We start from the raw sequence: 19098 nt of genomic DNA, 5'->3' as shown, positions 1-19098 counted from the left end.
GCTTCAGAGGAAGGGATTGGGGCAGTGTTAGCACAAGTTAATGAAGAGGGCCATGATCACCCAGTTGCCTTCATCAGCAGGCGACTACTCCCCAGAGAGAAAAAATGGAGTGCCATTGAGAGGGAGGCCTTTGCTGTGGTTTGGTCCCTGAAGAAGTTGAGGCCTTACTTGTTTGGCACTCACTTCCGTGTACAAACTGACCACAGACCTCTCAGATGGTTGATGCAGATGAGGGGGGAGAACCCAAAACTGTTAAGGTGGTCCATTTCCCTACAGGGGATGGACTTCACAGTGGAGCACAGACCTGGGACTGCTCATGCCAATGCAGATGGCCTTTCCAGGTTTTTCCACTTAGCTGATGAGGACTACCAGGGTGTAGGTTAGTACCCATCACCTTTCATCTGGGGGGGGGCAGTGTAGGAAAGTCCTTTTTTTTGCCTGATCACCCCCACTCTTTCTGGATAGGTACTGGTGGTTACTGACTCTTGGCTGTGCCCTGGGTACTGCTTACCAGTCCCAGGGCCAGTGCTCTGTGTAAAATGGATATGCAAATTAGGCTAATTATAATTGGCTAAGTTAACCTACCTATAAGTCCCTAGTATATGGTAGGGCATGTAGGTTTAGGGACCACAGCATAGGTGGTGCACACCTAGGTGCATTGCTGAGGTGCCCAGTGTCATGTTAAAAGCAAGCCTTCCTTGCTGGCTGCTTTTAAATTAAAGTTATATGCAAATTCGACTTTGGAATTAAAGGTACTTCCAAAGTTTTAAACTACCTTATTTTTACATATAAGTCACCCCTAAGGTGTGCCCTATGTGCCCCTAGGGCTGGGTGCCATGTAACTATAAGCAGGGACTTTATAAAAATAGATTTATAAGCCCTGGTGAGGTAAAAACAGCCAAATTCGTTTTTCCCTCATTGAAGTAAATGGCCTTCATAGGCTAGAATGGGCAGACTTTATTTTAAAGTTTAAAGTCTCCTTAAATGTTACATACCAAGAATTTGGTATCAAATTGATTGTTATAATAAATCCCACAACTTCCAGTTGTTGGATTTAATATAACTAGTGCAGGTAAAAAGTTTAGACTTTACCTAAAAAGTTGCCAATTTCAGCTCTGCATTGTTTTTGCTGCTGTGCTCTGATTGGCCAGCCTGCAGCAGCTTCTGCCAGGCCACTTTAATGAGGTGTGAAGTGGCCTGGCTTTACACAAAGGAATGTGCTTGGGGGAGAGAATCTCCCCTCAGCAGATGGGGAAGCAGGAAGGGGGAGGGCTGCCAAACTGGTCTTCAAAGGCAGAGAAGGACATCTGGAGCACCCAGCAACACCCCCACATCCTGCAACCCCAGACAGCTAGGTGCCCCCTTGATTAGATTAGGAGAGGGCAGGAGAGGGGTGTGTTTATGATTTTTAGCCACACCAGTGGGTGGGCTCAGCCAGATCTCTCCTCCAAAAATCAGATTCATCCATTTTGGATTTTTAGAGACTATTGCCTTCTGGGATGGATTTTTGCCACACTTCCCAGGAAGTGGTCATCACAGGGGGACGACCCTGTCCCTGATTGGAGGACCAGGGCCCCCCTGCTTTTCACCCAGGAGCAAGGATAAAACTGGCAGACCTGCACCCACGCCTCAGATCCCCACCAAATTTCAAGAAGAAAGAACTACAAGGAGAAGAAGGACTGCCCTGCTGGACCCCTGGCCTGCACCTGGACCCTGCACTCAGAAAGACTGCACCAGCTGCACACTTGGGCTTCACCACAAGAAGGACTTTGCCTGGCTTCCACTGGTTCAAGGAGGGACTCCCTGTTTGCTACAGGTGAAAAATTGCTAACCAGAGTCCCCTGCACCAACTCCTGAAAAAGTGACCAGCTGACCACTGCCCAGTGGCCAAAAAGGAGTTTGCGCCAGGTGCACTCTGGGAGTTGAAGTCCGCACTTCCCAAGGACCATCACAGAACTTCTGGACACTTGGGGTGAGCTGTGGACCCCAAAAGAACCTTAAAAGAACATCTGGGTGAAGCCCCAGAAGTTTGGAAAAGATTGGAGAAATTTTAGAAAAAAGCTCCATAAAGTGACCGACTCGACGCGGAAATTCTAGCCGGCTTGCCTCAACCGCGACCCGGCCTGACTTCGTGGTTCGTCCCGGTCAAGAAAAACATCCGAAAAAGAGACTAAGTCCGAACGTAAAAAGTTGACCGGGACCTTCCAGCCATCGTATCCGAGAAGGGCTCCACGGACGTCGGATCAAGATCCAGGTTTACCCCGGTCGAAGGATTTTCATCTCGAAAAAACGACTAAGTCCGAAGGTAGAAATCACCACCGAGGAAACCGACTTCGCGTATCCGGACAAGGGCTCCAGGAGGTCGGATCCAACTGGCAGGTTCGTCCCGGTGAAGAAAAACTTCAAAATAAAGACTAAGTCAGAAGGTAACTTTTTAACCGAGGCTTCCCGCGACCTGTATCCGAGCAGGGCTCCATCGCGGTCGGCCTGAAAGTTTGACTTTGTCCCGGTCCTGGTGCAACCAGATGACCCGATTGGCGCTTTTTGTTTCTATGCGCTAGAAAATAATAATACTTTAAAAATTCATATCTCCGGTTCCCCTGAACCGATTTTAATCGTTTTTGTGTCATTTTAAAGATAAAAATATAAGCTATTTTTATAAATTGGTTTTGGATTTTTAAACTGTTTCCTGTGTTTTATTTAATTACTGTTGTGTGATATTTGAATGCTTTACACTTTGTCTCCTAAGTTAAGCCTTGACGCTCGATGCCAAGCTACCAAGGGTAGAGCTGGGATTAATTTACTGAGACCTAACTGTACTTTTGTGGAGGTTTGTGGCTTGTTGCTAGGTATAGGTACCTACCTGCCCTACCAATAACCCATTTTCCAACATGCGGTCACTGTAAAACGCTTCAACTGGAAAGAGCCATCTTGAGGATGTCCCTAGGCGCAAGAAAAAAAGAAGGCATAATCTCATCTAAAAGTAAAATTCTGTGAGCCTTATGCGACCCTCGAAGAAAATCTTTCAACAATATCCTCATAACAGGTGCAGAGCTAAAGCTGGCTGATGCTCCAGGTTCAAATTACAAGCCATGCACAAATTGCAATTTAGCTATATGCTAATGGAATTTTCCCCAGCAATGTGTTCCCCCATAAAAAGCAACATTTAGGATAGGGGCGTAAGACAAGGCAATGCAATGAGACTTCTCCAGTGGAGAGGATATGCTAAAAAATTGCCTACATTCAGTGATGGTGGATGAGTTGTTAGGCCTTCCCTGTCACCCAGATGAATAATTCAGGTTGGTTTTCCCATACACCCAGATAGTTCTTTACAAAAGCAAGCACAACCCACTTTTGCAAGCCATCTTTCTCTAAAACAGCAAAGGTGGATGTAGTAGGTCAAGGCATGGTAAAGGAAAATGTCCGCATGCAGGAGGAAGTGCACTGCCAAATTCTACTTGACCTAGAGCAGGCTCTAATCTCACCAGTGGCTCAAGGGAGGGATACTGTGGCATTTTCTGGGAAATTCAGAAATAATCAGCAGGCACTTTAAGTACTTTAGGCCTGGGATAAACCCTTAGCCTGCAGCTATGCAGGCATCTGCTGGGAACTGACAAGAACTTCAAAATTACAACTGACACACAACTATAGTCATCAAACAGCTTAAAACAGGATTTGCAACTCCTCTTGATGAGAAGCTAGCTTCCACATCAACTCTCACATGCAGTGCATGTTCAAAACAGACATACATCTAACTTGGATAGACACACACTCTCAAACTCAGGGGAATATTTATAAGCCCTATGGTGCAGGGAAGCACAGCAATTGCACTTGCTACACTGCCCTGCACCACAGGCAAAGGGTAGAAATGCACTGTGGCATATTTGCAAGCCCGTGTGCTACCAGTGTGTCTCTTTTAATGACTCACCAGAGGCGCATAGTGCAGACCTGTATCTACAAGACCACTTTTCATGGCCTTGTAGATATGGTGTAAGGCAAAGCAGCACTGCTTTACACTGCATCAGGGAGGTGTACCATGGGCCTTGCGGTGGATGTTACCACATTCCCAAACTGACAAGAATCTGTAAACCTGAGCATGCATCAAAACTGTATGCTTCCCTAGGGCAGGTGCGACGCAGTCTGCTGCATACATTAAAAAGTAAAATGAAGCTCTAGATTGTTTTTGTCTAGGAAGGTGTTTCTTCCTGCAAACAATCCTGCTGACAACACAGACACCCTTGCACCACAGTGCAAGGTTGCCTGCACTGGTGCAGGGAGAAAGGATAGAAACGCACCACATCTTTTAGATAAGTCTCTATTGTCAGCAGGATTGTTTGCAGGAAGGAACAAAAACAATCCTGAGAGGCATTTTCCTCTTTCCATGAGTGCTGCAGAGTGCAGCACACATGGAAAGAAGCAACAACGAGGACAACTTAGGATATTTCTTCATGTTGTGCCTCCACTGGGAAGGCGTACAGTTTTGACACATTCCCAGGTTGTTTACCCAAATGCATGGATAGAGCTAATTTAAAAAAACATAGATTACTACTTTGGTGTACTTGTTCGCAGGACAAGGGCTCCTTACCTGTTTAAATCTTGGACATTTCCCTTGATATTACAGGTCTGAAATGTTCAAAGTAATTGGCTAAAGAGTGAAAAAGTGGTGTTTTTTAAACAGCTTTAGATGTTTTCCCACAGACGTTCATCCTGGAAGGGAAGGGGAAATAAATGTACAAATTAAATGCAAGATGCATGTAATAATAGTGCTGTGTTTGCTTTCAGTCCCCTTTCTGAAGTAAAAGAGGGCTCTTTTTGATGGTAAGCGTTCACGTAGGAAGAAAAAGTCAAAGAAGATTTTATATGAAAAACAGTTAAACCCATTTATAATTAGAACAGCTTGTTTGCATACTAATGAGATATTTGCCTTTTGGTATGCTAATCATTCTATAGAACATAATTAAAACAAAGTTACTGTACACGAGAGTAGTCCTTTACCTGGGGCTCTTCGGCGGCATAACAGGAAAAAATAAAGTAGCTTTAAAATTCAAAACGCTGACTTAATCATACACTAAATGGCTTGTAAATCACATTACTGGAATGAGCAAGAGACTGGTAGGTGCAGTCGTGACTTCATTCTATATAAGAATCACACACCCTTCTTTTCTGTGAAACGTTTGTATGTCTTAAGTGATTAGTGGGGCTCAATATCAATTCAGTAAATATCAATTCATTTCCAAGTTTTTGTGCTTCATTTTACTGCACATTATTTTATTTTTTTATATTTCTTTGAAGCCTTAGGTTCTGTATTTAAAATTAAAATAGTCGCTAAAGTAATATTACAGTTCATAATTAGTTTGCTTCAGTGCTTAAAGTGAGCTGGGGGCTGCCGGTGGGGGAAACCCGCACTCATTTGTAGTGAGCCTCACTTATTTTAGAGAACTATAGAGAGCAAAAAGCACAAAAGGAAACAAAGAGAAAGACAGAAAACCTAACACAAGAGGGGAAAGCAGGTACTTGCAAGAGTGAGATAAATGAGCAGGGAGTATCAGGTACTGGCTCAAAGAGGTGTGAAGTGTATTCAAGACCATGCAGCCTTGGTATTCGTCGCACTGGAATTTAATAGCACCACCTACTGGCTTCTGAGCAGTGCTTTGAGGATTGGCACTCATTATTTTTACGAACTAAGCACTGGCTGTTTGTCCCATTCCAGATGCACCAGCTATATACAGTTAGTCTTGGCCCCTCAGACAGGGACAGTCCAGGTTGGACTGCAATTTCATGTCTTATCTGAATGGGAACACAAGTATCCTCAAACGAGTTTCATTCTAGTTGGGCCGTATCAGAGAGGAGTGCTGTAGCATACTGAGTCTGATGTGAGCTCAGAGGAGATGTAAGTCGTCTAGAAGTAGCATGCATTAATAGGGGCAACAAACGATGGTGAAGGGACAGTTCTAGTGGTGTTAAGCAGGTGGAGGTGAAGCTTTAAGAGGTTAGATTAAAAACAGAAAATTACAAATTTTGAGCCTCAAAAATAGCTTTTATATTAAACATAATGAGTGGGGTTATTAGGAACTATAATTGAAGACCACAACAAGTAGGCAAAACGGAGCAGCCAACAGGAATCAGCGAGGCAATGATGCTGAAAATGGTGGAGCATTTGAAGTGTCATAATACAAATAATAGCCCCCTCTAAAGAATGTGATGAAAGGCCAGAGTCTCCCATTTCTCACAAATATTCATTGCCCCTGGACTGAACGGGGGCACCCTGAAGACTTTAGGGCCCACCTAAAAAAATGGGGGTACCCTGGACCGCAGGGTCTGCAGAAGTCTGCTTTATGCACTTGCGCATTAGGTGAAACAAAAATCAGTAGTTCAAATACTTGAGTTTAGAGTGCGAGGTAAGATTAATTACATTTACCCTTTTGCTGCTAAGCCTTTTCACCCCCAGTGATAAGCCTTTTTTGGCTATTTGGGGTAGTTTGTGCTTAGGCCTTCATAACTTTTTGTCCAACTAAGCTATTCACATCAATGCATTCTGTTTTTTCCAATATACTGGGGATTCCGAAGATACCCAGGGTTTGTGGATTATCTTGGAAGAGACAGAAATAAATTGCCTAAACATTGTTGAATTTTGAGTTATGGGTGAAAAATAGGAATGCAAATGCTTTGGATAAAAGTGTCTTTTTTCATTAAAATGTCATCAAAGAACAGTTTGATGTGCTGAAGTCACCATCATCTGAGTTTTCAGGAGGCATGCACAGCTGAATCAAAAAAACTATTTTTTTACCATGGATTTGGCATTTTTTAAAGAGGTAGCCCATTTTACCTATTGCCAGTTTGTGATGCAAACCAGTATGAAACCCTGGGGTGATCCAGGGAAGCTATATATTTCTGAAAAGAAGAAAGTATTTCAAATTCAGCAAGTGATATGTGTACATCTGTCAAGGTTTTCATAAATAAACTGTTGGACCTGACCCTTTTTGCGGGGTCATCCCTAAACCTTTTGCCTCCTTCCTCCTAATTTTTTTTACCAGTTTTTGTTTTCTTTAAGACTCTGGGCACATTACCACTGCTAACCAGTGCTAAAGTGCATATGCTCTGTGTAAATTGTATTGGTGATTGGTTTATTTCTGATTGGCATATTTGATTTACTAGTAAGTCCCTAGTAAAGTGCACTAGAGATGCCCTTTAAATCAAATGCTACTAGTGGGCCTACAGTACTGGTTGTGCCACTACCATGAGTAGCCCGGTAAACATGTCTCAGACCTGCCACTGCATTGTCTGGTGTGCAGTCTTGCACTGCAAGTTTGACCTCAAACCTTCCCTTTTTTATACATGTAAGGAACCCCTAAGGTAGGCCCTAGGTAGCCCATGGGCAGGGTGCAGTGTATGTTAAAGGTGAGACTTGTACTGATGTGTTGTATATGTTCTGATAGTGGAATACTGCCAAATTTAGTTTTCACTGTTGCAAGGTCTAGCTGTCTCATAGGTTAACATGGGGGCTGCCTTTAAATATCCTTAAAGTGTAGTTTCCCTTTGAGAGCAGATAGTGATGTGGAGTTTGGTGACTCTGAACTGACAATTTTTAGATTGTTAGTTTGAAAAATGCCACTTTGAGGAAGTGGGCATTTTCTTGCTTTAACCTTTCTATGACTCTGCCTGTTTGTGGATTCCTGGTCTGGGCCAGACTGACAGTTGGGATGTTTGTAAATCCCCTTAGACAGTGACACAAAGGGAGCAGGGGAGTAGCCTGCATATCCTGATGGGCCACCTGGACTAGAGTGGAGCGGGGAATAGTCAATAACACCTGAATGGTCTGTGCCTGCCCTCACACAATGTAGTTTCCAACCCCCTGGCTTATATTTGGAAGGCATGTATGCAGTGAAATCCAACTGGTAAACGTAAATATCCTAATATTCTATGCTCCCACATGACCTCTGATAAAAATGGTACCTCAGTTGTGTGTGTAGGCCTAGTGTCCATAACAGGAAATGGCCCAAAACAGAACAGGGATATATCACATATTTCTACTCAAGACAGACTCATTCTTTTGCAAAGTGAGTAGCTATAAATTTTTGGCCCTAGCGCAGCTGGCACCTATGGAAAAGTAAAAAAGCCTATGCATTTATGAAAATGAATTACCTACTGGAATCCAGGATGGGATGACGTGTGTGGCACTCACCAGGGTGTTTTACTGAGAATCCCTTGCAAACCTCAAACTTTGACTAGAGAAAACACATTTTCCTCACATTTCTGTGATGAAAAGTGCTGGAACCTGCAGGAAGCCACTAGCTTCCTTCCACCCAGCAGTCCCCTAAGTCTTTTGATTAAAACCATATCTCACTTGTGTGGCTTGGCCTAGTGCCCCAGGCAAGCAACAGCTCAAAACTGACCATGGAGGTATCTAATTTTTCCACTCACAACTGTCCTGTTTTTTGCAAAGTGGGAACCTATGGATCGTGGACCATAGCTGAGCCGGCACCTTGGGAAACCTAGCAAACTTGTGCATTTTAGCAAAACAGACACCTAGGGTAATCCAGGATGGGGTGACTAGCGTGGCTCTTACCAGGTTCCTTTACCCATAATATCTTGCAAACCTCAAACTTTTACTAAAAGGTACATATTCCTCACATTTCTGTGATGGAAAGGTATGGAATCTGTGCCAAACCATACACGTCCTTCCACCCAGCATTAACCTAGGTTTTCTTATAAAAAAAATAGTACCTCACTTGTGGTGGAAGTCGTGGTACCTGCAACAGAAAAAGGGTAAAAACAGAACATGAATACATTACATTTTTCCACTCAAAGCAGACATATTTTGTGCAAAGTCGGTAGCTATGGATTTTGGGCTTTAGCCCAGCTGTCACCTACAGAAACCTTGCAAACCTGTACATTTCTGAAAGCTAGATACCTAGGGGAATCTAGGGTGGAGTGTTCTGTGTGTCTCTCACCAGGTTGTTTTACCCAGAATCCCTTGCAAACTTCAGAATGTGACTAAAAATGTACCTGCTTATCCATAAGTAAGCAATTCAGGACTGGGCCTTATGCAAAATGAATCAAATATTTCTGTGACTTTAAATCAGATTTTATTCTCAATCTTGTTCTTTTCTACATGCCAAGTGGTTAGTTCCTCCACTTGGCTACATTTGAAATATGGCGTAAGAACATTTGTTCATCTCTTTTGTCAGGTCTTGAAGGTGTGGGTTATGCAGTAACTTAAATTAAAAAATTGTTCACTTCAGTTGCAGCTGATGTTAACACACCACTGCTTGGTTATCACTGAAATCTGCTGGACTGCTCTGATGATTTCAGATTGCCTTGTCATTTTCTCTCTTCTCTGCCTCCCAGATCTCTTTCTCTCTAGCTCCCTTCCTCTTCTTCTTCCTCTTTCTTGAACCCTGATGCAAATAAACCTGCGAGAGGGGAAAGTGACAGAGCACTAGCTGCGGCAGTGGGTTCTCAAAACCGGCCTCCATGGCTCCAGCCCACTGGGGAAATACCCAATAGAATAAAAGGCTACTCCGGCTCTGAGGAACCGTGAGCGTTTCTAAATGATTTCTGAACCTGCCGCGTTTTAATTGTCTCTTAGCTTTGGGTTCAGACATTGAATATCCAAGGACCTTACACTCCTAATACAATGCCACCAGGGATCAGCCATTCAGCACTCCACTGGATGATGTAGATTATTGAGTCCAGTCGGGCTGGTGCATAGTTTGTGGCAGAGTGTACGTAACCTGATCCCTTTAGTCAGCAGGCCTTGTAGACAATACACTAACTCTAGAGTAATTCCTTTGGGTATTTGAGCTATGAGTGTTAATATTTGACTAAGGAATTTAGAAATTACTGCTAAATTGTTTTATTTTTTCTTTCTAGGGCAATCTACCAATAACTCGGTTGGAGAAATATCAGTTCAAGTGGACCTGTTCACGCATCCTGGAACTGGCGAGCATAAAATCACAGTCAAAAGTAAGAATCTCTTATACTTACAGTCAATCAAACCAGTTTTAAGTTTTGCTTTAGGCGTACATTTAGGAACTGAAACAAGCCTTATCTACACATAACTCCATGTCAAAAATACATTATTTGAATGTGCTGCTTGTCAAGGTGACAAATTGAAACGCATCATGCTCTGTAGCATAAATGGGAAAAAGCAAGACTGTAGGGTGGCTTGTATCATGAGTTTCTTCTACATTTCTTCGAAAAATGGGGAACAACTGACAAAAGTATTTATGTCTCCTTTGCGCGTCAATACCCAATTTTGCACTTGGTTTTATTACCTGTGTCAGCTTGCAAGTGGTTGTAAAATCTAGACCTGGTTAAACAAATGACGATGAAGCGTATAAGCTAAACCTCTTCCCGCTTTGATTTAGGGTAAAGGCATGTCTAGTGTGAGCTAGAACATTTGAAGCAAGCTAAGTTGCTACTAAATTCGCGTTTTCTGACCTTGCCCCAAATGCAAGTGACAAGTGAAAGCAGGTGCAAGCAAGTGGGTCGAGTAGTATCACCTGATACACCTACATGCCTTTGTCTTTTTGCCTAAAGCACACATTTAACATGCCAGACCGCCTCTGACCCAGGAAAGGAAATTTTACTGTAGAGTTTACCTGTACTTGAGGGGGTACCTTCTGTACAAATTATATACTAGACACTGTTTTCTCACCTTTGTGCAACAGCACAAGGCTTAACATCACGCAGATCAACCATATAAAGGGTAAATGCCACCAATGATGTAGTTTATTTAAAAAGTATACAAGTCTGAGCTTCTCATTTTTTTTGCACTCCATGCAATTCAGCAACATGCTTTTTCAGGTCCTAGAGGGAAAAAACAGTTTGTTACAGTTGCTAAAACAAATAGTAAATACAATTCGTATCAAAGTTTTTAAATGCACCAAGTAAAAGAACTAAGAAAAGTATGAATTGGAAAATCCATTAAATCTCTTCTATGGGACCTAGTGTCTTTGCTAATGCCCTTTGGTTGTGCTCTACAGCTTTGGGCTTTTTTTCCTGAGGCTATGCAGTATCAACAAGAATCATTGGTAAATATAAAAGAAGGGCAATGGCACGAATGCTGCTTCTGATGGCATAATCCCATTGGTGTGCTCACATGTGATGATGTCAGAATGCATTCCAGCCAGTGAAATAACTTGGGCGCCATTTGTTTTCATTACCCCAATTTGGATATGGCCAGGGCAGTCACGGCCAGGACAGTTTTCTGAAGATCCCAAGGGATAAAAGGACAGATTGTACTGATGATCTTCAAGGTTAAGAAAACTGAGTAGCTTAGTGCATTAGCCTTGTTTCCAAAAGTCAGATTATTGTTACAAATGATTCCGAAATCTCTGATTTGTTCACTGGGGTTTGCAGTGGGTCTAGATGTTGGGACCACCGTTTAGGTGTCCAAAAGAATGTAATCCCAGAATAAGAACCTCCGTTTTCACTGGGATTGTGACAATTTGTTCTCATCCATTTGTCAATATGCTTCATTCAATTATTGAATTGGATCACAGTATTGTCTGGATTACTGGATACTAACACCACAATTTATGTATCATCAGCATAAGCAACTACTGTGAAACCAAATGATAAATTACAAAGGGTGGGGCTTAGAGGGGATCCCTGTGGCATCCTGCATGGCAAATGGAATACATCTGAATCAAATTCACCTAGGACTACAAGTTGTTCCTTCTCAGAAAGGAAAATGGGTCCAGGGGGGAGCCAGACTTAGGAAGCTTGGTTAGGCTTGCTCAGTAGTAAGTGAGGGAAAAATATTTAGAATTGGCAGGCTTGCGTGGAGACCCTTCTCCTTCTGAAAATCAAAGGTTTGATGTTTATTAGCTCCAAACATATCAAAAACACCCCTCACTTTAACTTGAAAAAACCCGGTTAGAATGCTACAGATATCCTGGTTATAGTAATTATTGCTTTTCTCGTGCAGATTAGCCAGTTTTTTTTAATTTTACTGAAAAGGTATTTGGAAGAGTCTTTTGGTTTTTGTATTTTAGTAGTAGAATAGAGAGTTATTTTCCTCGAATCATCATTGCTTTATATTCTGAAATCCATCTGTTTATATATTTCTTTAAACATCTGAGAACAAAGGTTCTGATGGTATGCTTCTCCCGTTCATATAAACTTTTTCAGCTGCAAGTGAAATCTAGTGCCGATCCTACCCATAAAGAGTAGGTTGAAATGGCTGATCCAAGATCCTTTACAGCAATGGGCTTAGAGCTGGTTCAGGCACTGTTGAAAAAAGATGCAGGGAGCTGATTATGACAAATAATCATCAGGCCACCTCCCAGGTTGTCACCTCTGTGCTCTGAAAATCAAAAAGCCTTCTGGAATAGCCAGAACCATATAAGGGCCAGAAAAATAACCAGCCTAGATTTCTGTCACAAATACAATATCACACCTGTGAGTTTCTATGAATTAAGCCAATTCAATTTTATGTTTTATTAATGATCTGGCATTAATCAAAGTGCAAACAAAAGACCCCTGGAAATTCCTTATATTACTTGGGCCTGGCCCAGTAGAGCATTTAAACAAGTGGCGTAACTCGTAAACCTAAGGTTACACGCTGTGCATTGTGAGGTATCAGTAATTGTGTGTGGTTCAAAAATAGCACATAAAGCTTTCTTACATGCTGTATTACTTTTCTTGAGTTCATCCCTAGTGTATCTGAGCAACTGAGGTATATTTTGGGAAAAACAGGCAGGGGTTCTGGTGCTTGATACGATCCGGGTGCAAACGGGCGCAGATGAGATTGCCTTAAAGTGCACCTTTGTTGAGCCAGTATCGTTCCCGCTGCGCGGTCGTGCCAGCTTTGTATTTATATAGTCCCCTTTCATCCGGAAATCTAGACTGGCAGCGATAACGGTGACTAAATAAATTCCTGCTCTAACAGGCGACGACTATCAATAAAAATACACAGTTTAAAGTGCTCAAGTCTACCTTCAAAAATCTAAGATCAACAACTGAAGTTTGAAACACGTAAATCGTTTTAAAAAAAATTCTGGACAGTCTCCAAAGTGCATGTGCTTAGTCAGTTGTCCTCCATCAGCAGCTGCACGGTTCCACCAGCGTTGGAGTCATATACCCCTCCCATGCACAAAGCTAGACCAGCAACAAAGATGGCGACTAAAAAATTCCCGCTCTAACAGGCGAGGACTGGCAATAAAAATACACCGTTTAAAATGCACAAGTCTAAGTTTAAAAATCTAAGATCAACAACAACTGAAGTTACAAACACATGAATCGCTTTATAAACTCTTCTGGGTAACCCCCAAAGTGTGTGTGTTTGGTCAGTTTCCTTTGAGCAGTAGCTGAACTGGGGAGAGAAAGAGAGTGCTGAAAAACACATGCAGCGGAAGCGAAGAAGCCAGGGGTCGGACAAGCACAAGACTGACAATCAGGGACATGGGAAGCCAATAAATAAGCAAATACATGGGAGTGACAATAAAATCAATACTGATAACGCGTCCAGCCCTTATAAATTACCTGCACCTGGACACGTTGGAGGTCGGTGAACCTTTTAGCCGAGTTGGGCTCTCCTCATCTTAGAATGCTCACTTAGGTCAATAATCAATAACTATTGTAATCGATACCCAATACACAATTAATAGATCGAAATAACACATTAGGAATCAATAACAGTTGGTATTTCGACGCACCATGACCTTTCAGTCATGAATAACCACACCAGTTTATTAAAAGTTAATTTGTTTATTTCCCTATATTAACAAAGCTAGCACAATGTATATAAGCCTCAAAACCAAATGATATATGTATACGAACATTACTAACTGTCCATAACGGCGGAAGAAACGCAATCTACGCAAAAATCTGTATTATAATGCACTCGGTTATAGCAATGCAAATCACTAATATAAGTAACTGAATTTGACTAATTTCATACATCGGTCAGCATAACAAGATCTCAATTTAGCATGGTGCATTAGATGAAAACCCTTAACTAACCTCTAATTAGCATTGGCATGTGGGGCTTCATGCAAAACGAATTTAGTCAACACAAATTTAGAAAACTTCTAGCTTGGGCCCCATCAAAATAGCAGTTGGTACCTAAAAGGAAAAACACAATGCATAATACAATTATCCTTTCATAATTATCAAATACAATCAGCATTCAAGAAAGTCTTCGTCCTTCAGGTACCGGTTCGATCAGCATGGGGCAGATTTCGAAGGGGCAAAGTTAAGGGCAAGTTTCCTTGCAGCAGCAAGGAGAATGGGACAAAGTTACTGCATGGGCAAGACAGGGGCAAATCAAAGTTAAAGTCTCTAGGGTGAGAATTCTTAAAGTCTTTTTCTCTGGAATAGAGAAAAGGGCATCGGGATGTCGGCCAAGATGGAATCTGGCATTTGGCTTCAAATTGGCATCAAGGAAAAATGGCTGACTTCTCCTGTCCAAATTCGACAGGGTCTTCTATTGGAGGGTTCATAGGGTGGCTTCAGTTTGACCAATGAAAAATGTCTTTCTCTTAGCACTCATGTATGCATACATTGTCCTGGAGCCTTGAAACACAAGTTGCAACAAAGTTTTTCAATTATTTCGGTATCAGTACTTTTATTGTCCGCACCTGCAGAGACTGACCTTGTATCAAAGGGGATGAAACCGGCCTAGCACTAAACCTTGAAGATAAGTGTATTAGTCATCTCTACTGGAAAAATACAACCTTAAAGTAAAATATACGTTTGGTTAATTCAAATAAAAGCCACGCAGTTAGAATTTGAGACCAGGCAACTAGGCCAAAGCCTCTACTAAATTTAAGCTAAACATAAAACAGTTTCAACAAGAAATCATAGCACACATTTGCAATTATGACGGATTACTACATTTTTCAATTCTTCATGATAAATAAAGCTCGTTTATAATAATGACGAACTACCCCGAGGGCACAATTTCCCTCGTACATTATTTTCTGTACTAAAATCACACTACATTATACGATTTTGGTCACATGATATATGAATATATGTTGGTCCTTCTTTTTCTGCGTCCTCAATACTGACCAATGGTAAGCACTGAGGGGACTACGTTTTTGGTAACCCTAAATAGGTCTTTTGTAACTGACAGCTTTTTCTGTCTGCTAGGCTTCACCTAATTACTGTAGAGTGAAAATGCAGTATTTTATAGGCAAAGAAGAGAGAAGGTATTTTACATTTCAATAAAAATGTGTAACTTGTTATCTAATTAGAACACATTTTCAGGTATGTGTTCATTTCAGTGGAATCTTTATTTGGTAAATCCAACAGGTCTTGCATTGGTTGGCAGACATTTTTTCGGTGCTTGATTTTGCTCTTCTATGGTTTTTGCAGAAGCTATTTGTTAGAAAACTGTGCGGACCCTCCTCAATCTAACTAAAAAATGCCTAACAGCAAAAATATTTTTTTATATCAAAACTCACACATTGCCATAGCAGTCTTTGCACTGAAAGGAACTACCTATGTCTGGATATGTCCCTTGTAAAAGTGAAGAATGCCGTCACTCACAGTGAAGTTTGTCAATGGCTGAAGTGAGAGGAAAAAATGTGAATGACCAATGAAGTACCAACAAATGAAGAGGGCTGGGAGAAAACTCCCTCTATAAGTATATTGCCCATATAATTTTAGTAAAATCAAAAGTCTTGACTAAAACTAGGCTCTAAACAACAGTGGCACCAAAATGGCTTGTGTCTGTGGTTATACACATTTGAAGACAACCTTTTGAAATACCGTGAAACCTAAGATGTTAGCTTTTGTAAAATGTCATCTTCTTCATAGAAATCATAGAAAGCACTTGCTGGCTCTGTGTGGCATTTCCATTGTAACCACAAGATGAATTGAATAACTGAAGAAGTATATATAATGTTTCTTAATCCTGCATGGAACCATGTATTTGCATTTTAATGGGAAATCTAATAATTTTTGTTCTGTTTCTAACAGTTGTGGCAATTAATGACTTGAGCTGGCAAACCACTGCTATGTTCCGACCATTTGTGGAGGTGTATGTGCTGGGTCCAAACCTGAGCGACAAGAAAAGAAAATTTGGCACGAAAACAAAGAGCAATACTTGGTCACCAAAATACAATGAAACATGTCACTTGTGAGTATGGTAGACCATTATGTTAGTGGGGAAGACTAAAGGAATAACATCCACAGGATAATGTCATTAATGGTTAGTGTGAAATATCACAAGTGAATAATTGCACACCAACAGAAGGAAAACGTAGGGCCTATTTTAAAGTTTGGCTGATGGGTTACTCCATCACAAACCTGACGGATATCTAGTCCATTGTATTATGATCTCAATAGGCAATTATGGTATCGTAATATAGCAGATGGGATATCTGTCACATTTGTGATAGAGTAAACCCATACACCAAACTTCAAATCAGGCCCTAAATCTTATGTCCTCAATCTTAATCAAATCTGATACAAATAAGATATTACAACTGTAAACATTAATAAAGAAAGAGGGATAGCAGCTGTTGAACATAGTATTACTCTTGCTTAGAAAATAGTTTTTTTATGGCACTGGCTAAGTTTTCTAGATGACACAGTAGCATAGTTGTTTTCTGGTTTATTTTTCTATTTTTAGGATTAAAACGTTTTTTATTGATTTTGGTTGCACAAGCCAAAAACCATGGATTACAAAACCACTCACCTACATCCACTGCCTGACGAGGAATTAAACCATAATGAAACAATCAACTACGGAAGAGTGCTGGGAGGAAGGGTTGTGTGAGATAACTATTATCCCAGGCAGTCCCAGGGGAGAAGTGGGGTGGGCCTTGCATAGTATTTCTGCTTGGTGCAGAGCAGCACTTGTTCTGTTGCATTAATATTCAAAGCTTTAAGTAGTTTCCTGGTTAGTGTGAATTATCACCTTGTCTTGTGTGAATCTGTTTGGCCGTGGGAGGTCTCTAGACACCACACTTGGTTCTCCAAAGCTGAATGCTTGGTCTGCCTATCTTTGTTGAGTTTTGTAGCCTTCGCTATAGGAACCCCCCTAACAACTGCCTTGAAGGTGTCCCATAGTAGAGTAATTGATGTGTGCATCTCATCTTTAGTGGTTAGGTATGTCTGTATCGTGTCCCAGATTTCTTGGACCATGGGTTCATATGCTGGTAGTTTGGGGCTGAGGCACCATATCTGTGAGTGTGGGAAGTGAGCGGGTAAGTGCAGAGTAATGAAAATTGTGGCATGTTCTGATAACCTTGCCAACCCTATCTCAGAGCCAGTGACTAAAACGAGGAGAGTGCAGTGGTCAGCAGCTAATCTATTTTAGCATAGGTTTGACATGCTGCAGAAAAGAAAGTCTAGTCTTTCGTGATGGGGCTATGCGACCTCCAGACATCTGTTATGCCTGCGTTGGTGAACCAGTGGAGGCCCTGGGTTATAGATGCTTCCGTTTGGCATTTTCTGTGGAGTGAGTGATCCAGGAGAACATCTGGAACTAGAATAAAGTCTTCTCCAATTAGGACTGCTGCATCAGGAAATGTGGGAACCTTCCAAATCACCTATAATGCGGAGGACTCCTGGTGGTCAATGGGGGCATAAATGCAAGCTACTGTGAGAATACAAGTCTACAGGGATGGACAGCTATTTTAGAAGGTACTTGAAGTACTTGCCCTTGGAAGTGGGTTGCCAAAAGAATCGTGACCCCACCATGAAGGACAAGGTCAGCGAAGTGTTATGAAGAGAGTTGTGAATCACTGGAAAGTGGGAGCACCAGGGAGCGTATAAAGATAACAAACAAGGGGAGCCTACCACTCCAACAAAAATGTTGCTGCGATGGGTTCCATGTCACTGGCTCAAGTCTGCCCTGAAGGAGGGTGGTGAGCTAGTACCCCACTGCTCCCTAAGTTCAAGAGAGAAGTGAATATGTGGGCCATGGCAGGGCCCAATTTGCATGTGGCAAAACCAGGTACTTTTACAGGAATTGACAGGGTGGCCATGTTTAACATGAGTTGTCTGCACTAGGCGTCAGGGCAGGTTGTCTATCAATGTCAATCTGCTGTAGGGTCTGGAGACTATTCTCTCTGATGCAGTTGCTGCAGAAAAGCCGACTGCTCTCTCCAGCGCTCGGTGGCGGAGGGCTTGCCTGTTTTCTTCCTCGTCGCTGGCTTGAGGCTTCTGTCCAGGCTGGTTGGGAAGAAGTGTGGTTTAAGATGCTGTGATACTGGAGGACTATTGTTGTCCTGTTTGTGTCCCAGGATTGACTTTGCCTCATTCAAGGTGTGGATAACATGTGTCTCTCCCTGGCAGATAGTGGGAAAATATGGCCTCACTTGTCATTGACTCCCTTCTCTCTGAGAAAGGTAGTTGCTGGTTTGAAAGATCTACGTCTTTGAAACATGGTGTGCTAGAGGACTTTGTTGAGCCATACGTTTGAGCCCTCAAAGGTTCGGGAGCCCTGATCTCAAACTGCAGCCATGATCAACTCCTTTTGTTGGTATCCCTGGAGGCACATCATGATGTCTTGTCGTGAACCTGGGGCCCCTGATGGACGGTTCGCTCCGTGTGTGGGATCCAGTATGATTTCTCTGTCTGCCAGTGTTGGTACTATATGTCGAAACAGTCATAGTACATAGTCCTCCAGCTTGCCAGAGACTCCTCGTAGCAGCACCCCTTTAAAACAAATGTTGGCTCTACAGACCTGTTTTCCAGGTCCTAAAGATGGCAGTTGAGGTCTGCATTCCAGTCCTTAAGTTTAATTATTTGCCATTGGCATCACTCTAACTTATCCTTTTCAGCATCACTACTCTGTTCGAAGGTGTCAAGCCTTTGGCCTACGTCACCAAGTTTGAGGTGAATGTCATTGTTGTCCAATGCTACTTCCTGCTACAAAGCTGCTGTTTCATCTCAGAGGGTGAGGAAGAGTGTTTCCATCTCTGGGTGACTCGTGCCTCCTCCTCTGTGTGCTCCCCCTGGGAGGGTGCTAACTGAGGCTGAGCAAGGGAGTCCTGGACCCTGGGGAAGTCTTCATGCTTAGGCGCTGCATTAGATAGCAGATCCTTGATGGTGTTGTCTCTTGGTCATGGTCATATGAGTGACTCACTCGCAACAACCACATAAAGTCTCCTCACCTCACTGCTACGCCTCAGT

General features: G+C 42.2%; 1 protein-coding gene across 1 annotated transcript in view; it reads left to right on the top strand.

The window, feature by feature from the left end:
• The window catches only part of UNC13C (unc-13 homolog C), a 1168779-nt gene that overhangs the window by 1127241 nt on the left and 22440 nt on the right, over positions 1-19098 (top strand). The window contains exons 31-32 of the mRNA XM_069222447.1: positions 9874-9966; positions 15934-16093. Coding sequence (XP_069078548.1) covers positions 9874-9966; positions 15934-16093 — 253 coding nt within the window. The remainder of the gene's footprint in view (positions 1-9873; positions 9967-15933; positions 16094-19098) is intronic.

This window comes from Pleurodeles waltl, chromosome 3_1 (assembly GCF_031143425.1).
Source record: "Pleurodeles waltl isolate 20211129_DDA chromosome 3_1, aPleWal1.hap1.20221129, whole genome shotgun sequence".
NCBI classification, from domain to species: domain Eukaryota; kingdom Metazoa; phylum Chordata; class Amphibia; order Caudata; family Salamandridae; genus Pleurodeles; species Pleurodeles waltl.
Note: the sequence above shows the minus strand (reverse complement) of the source record. Positions and strands in the feature narration are given on the sequence as shown.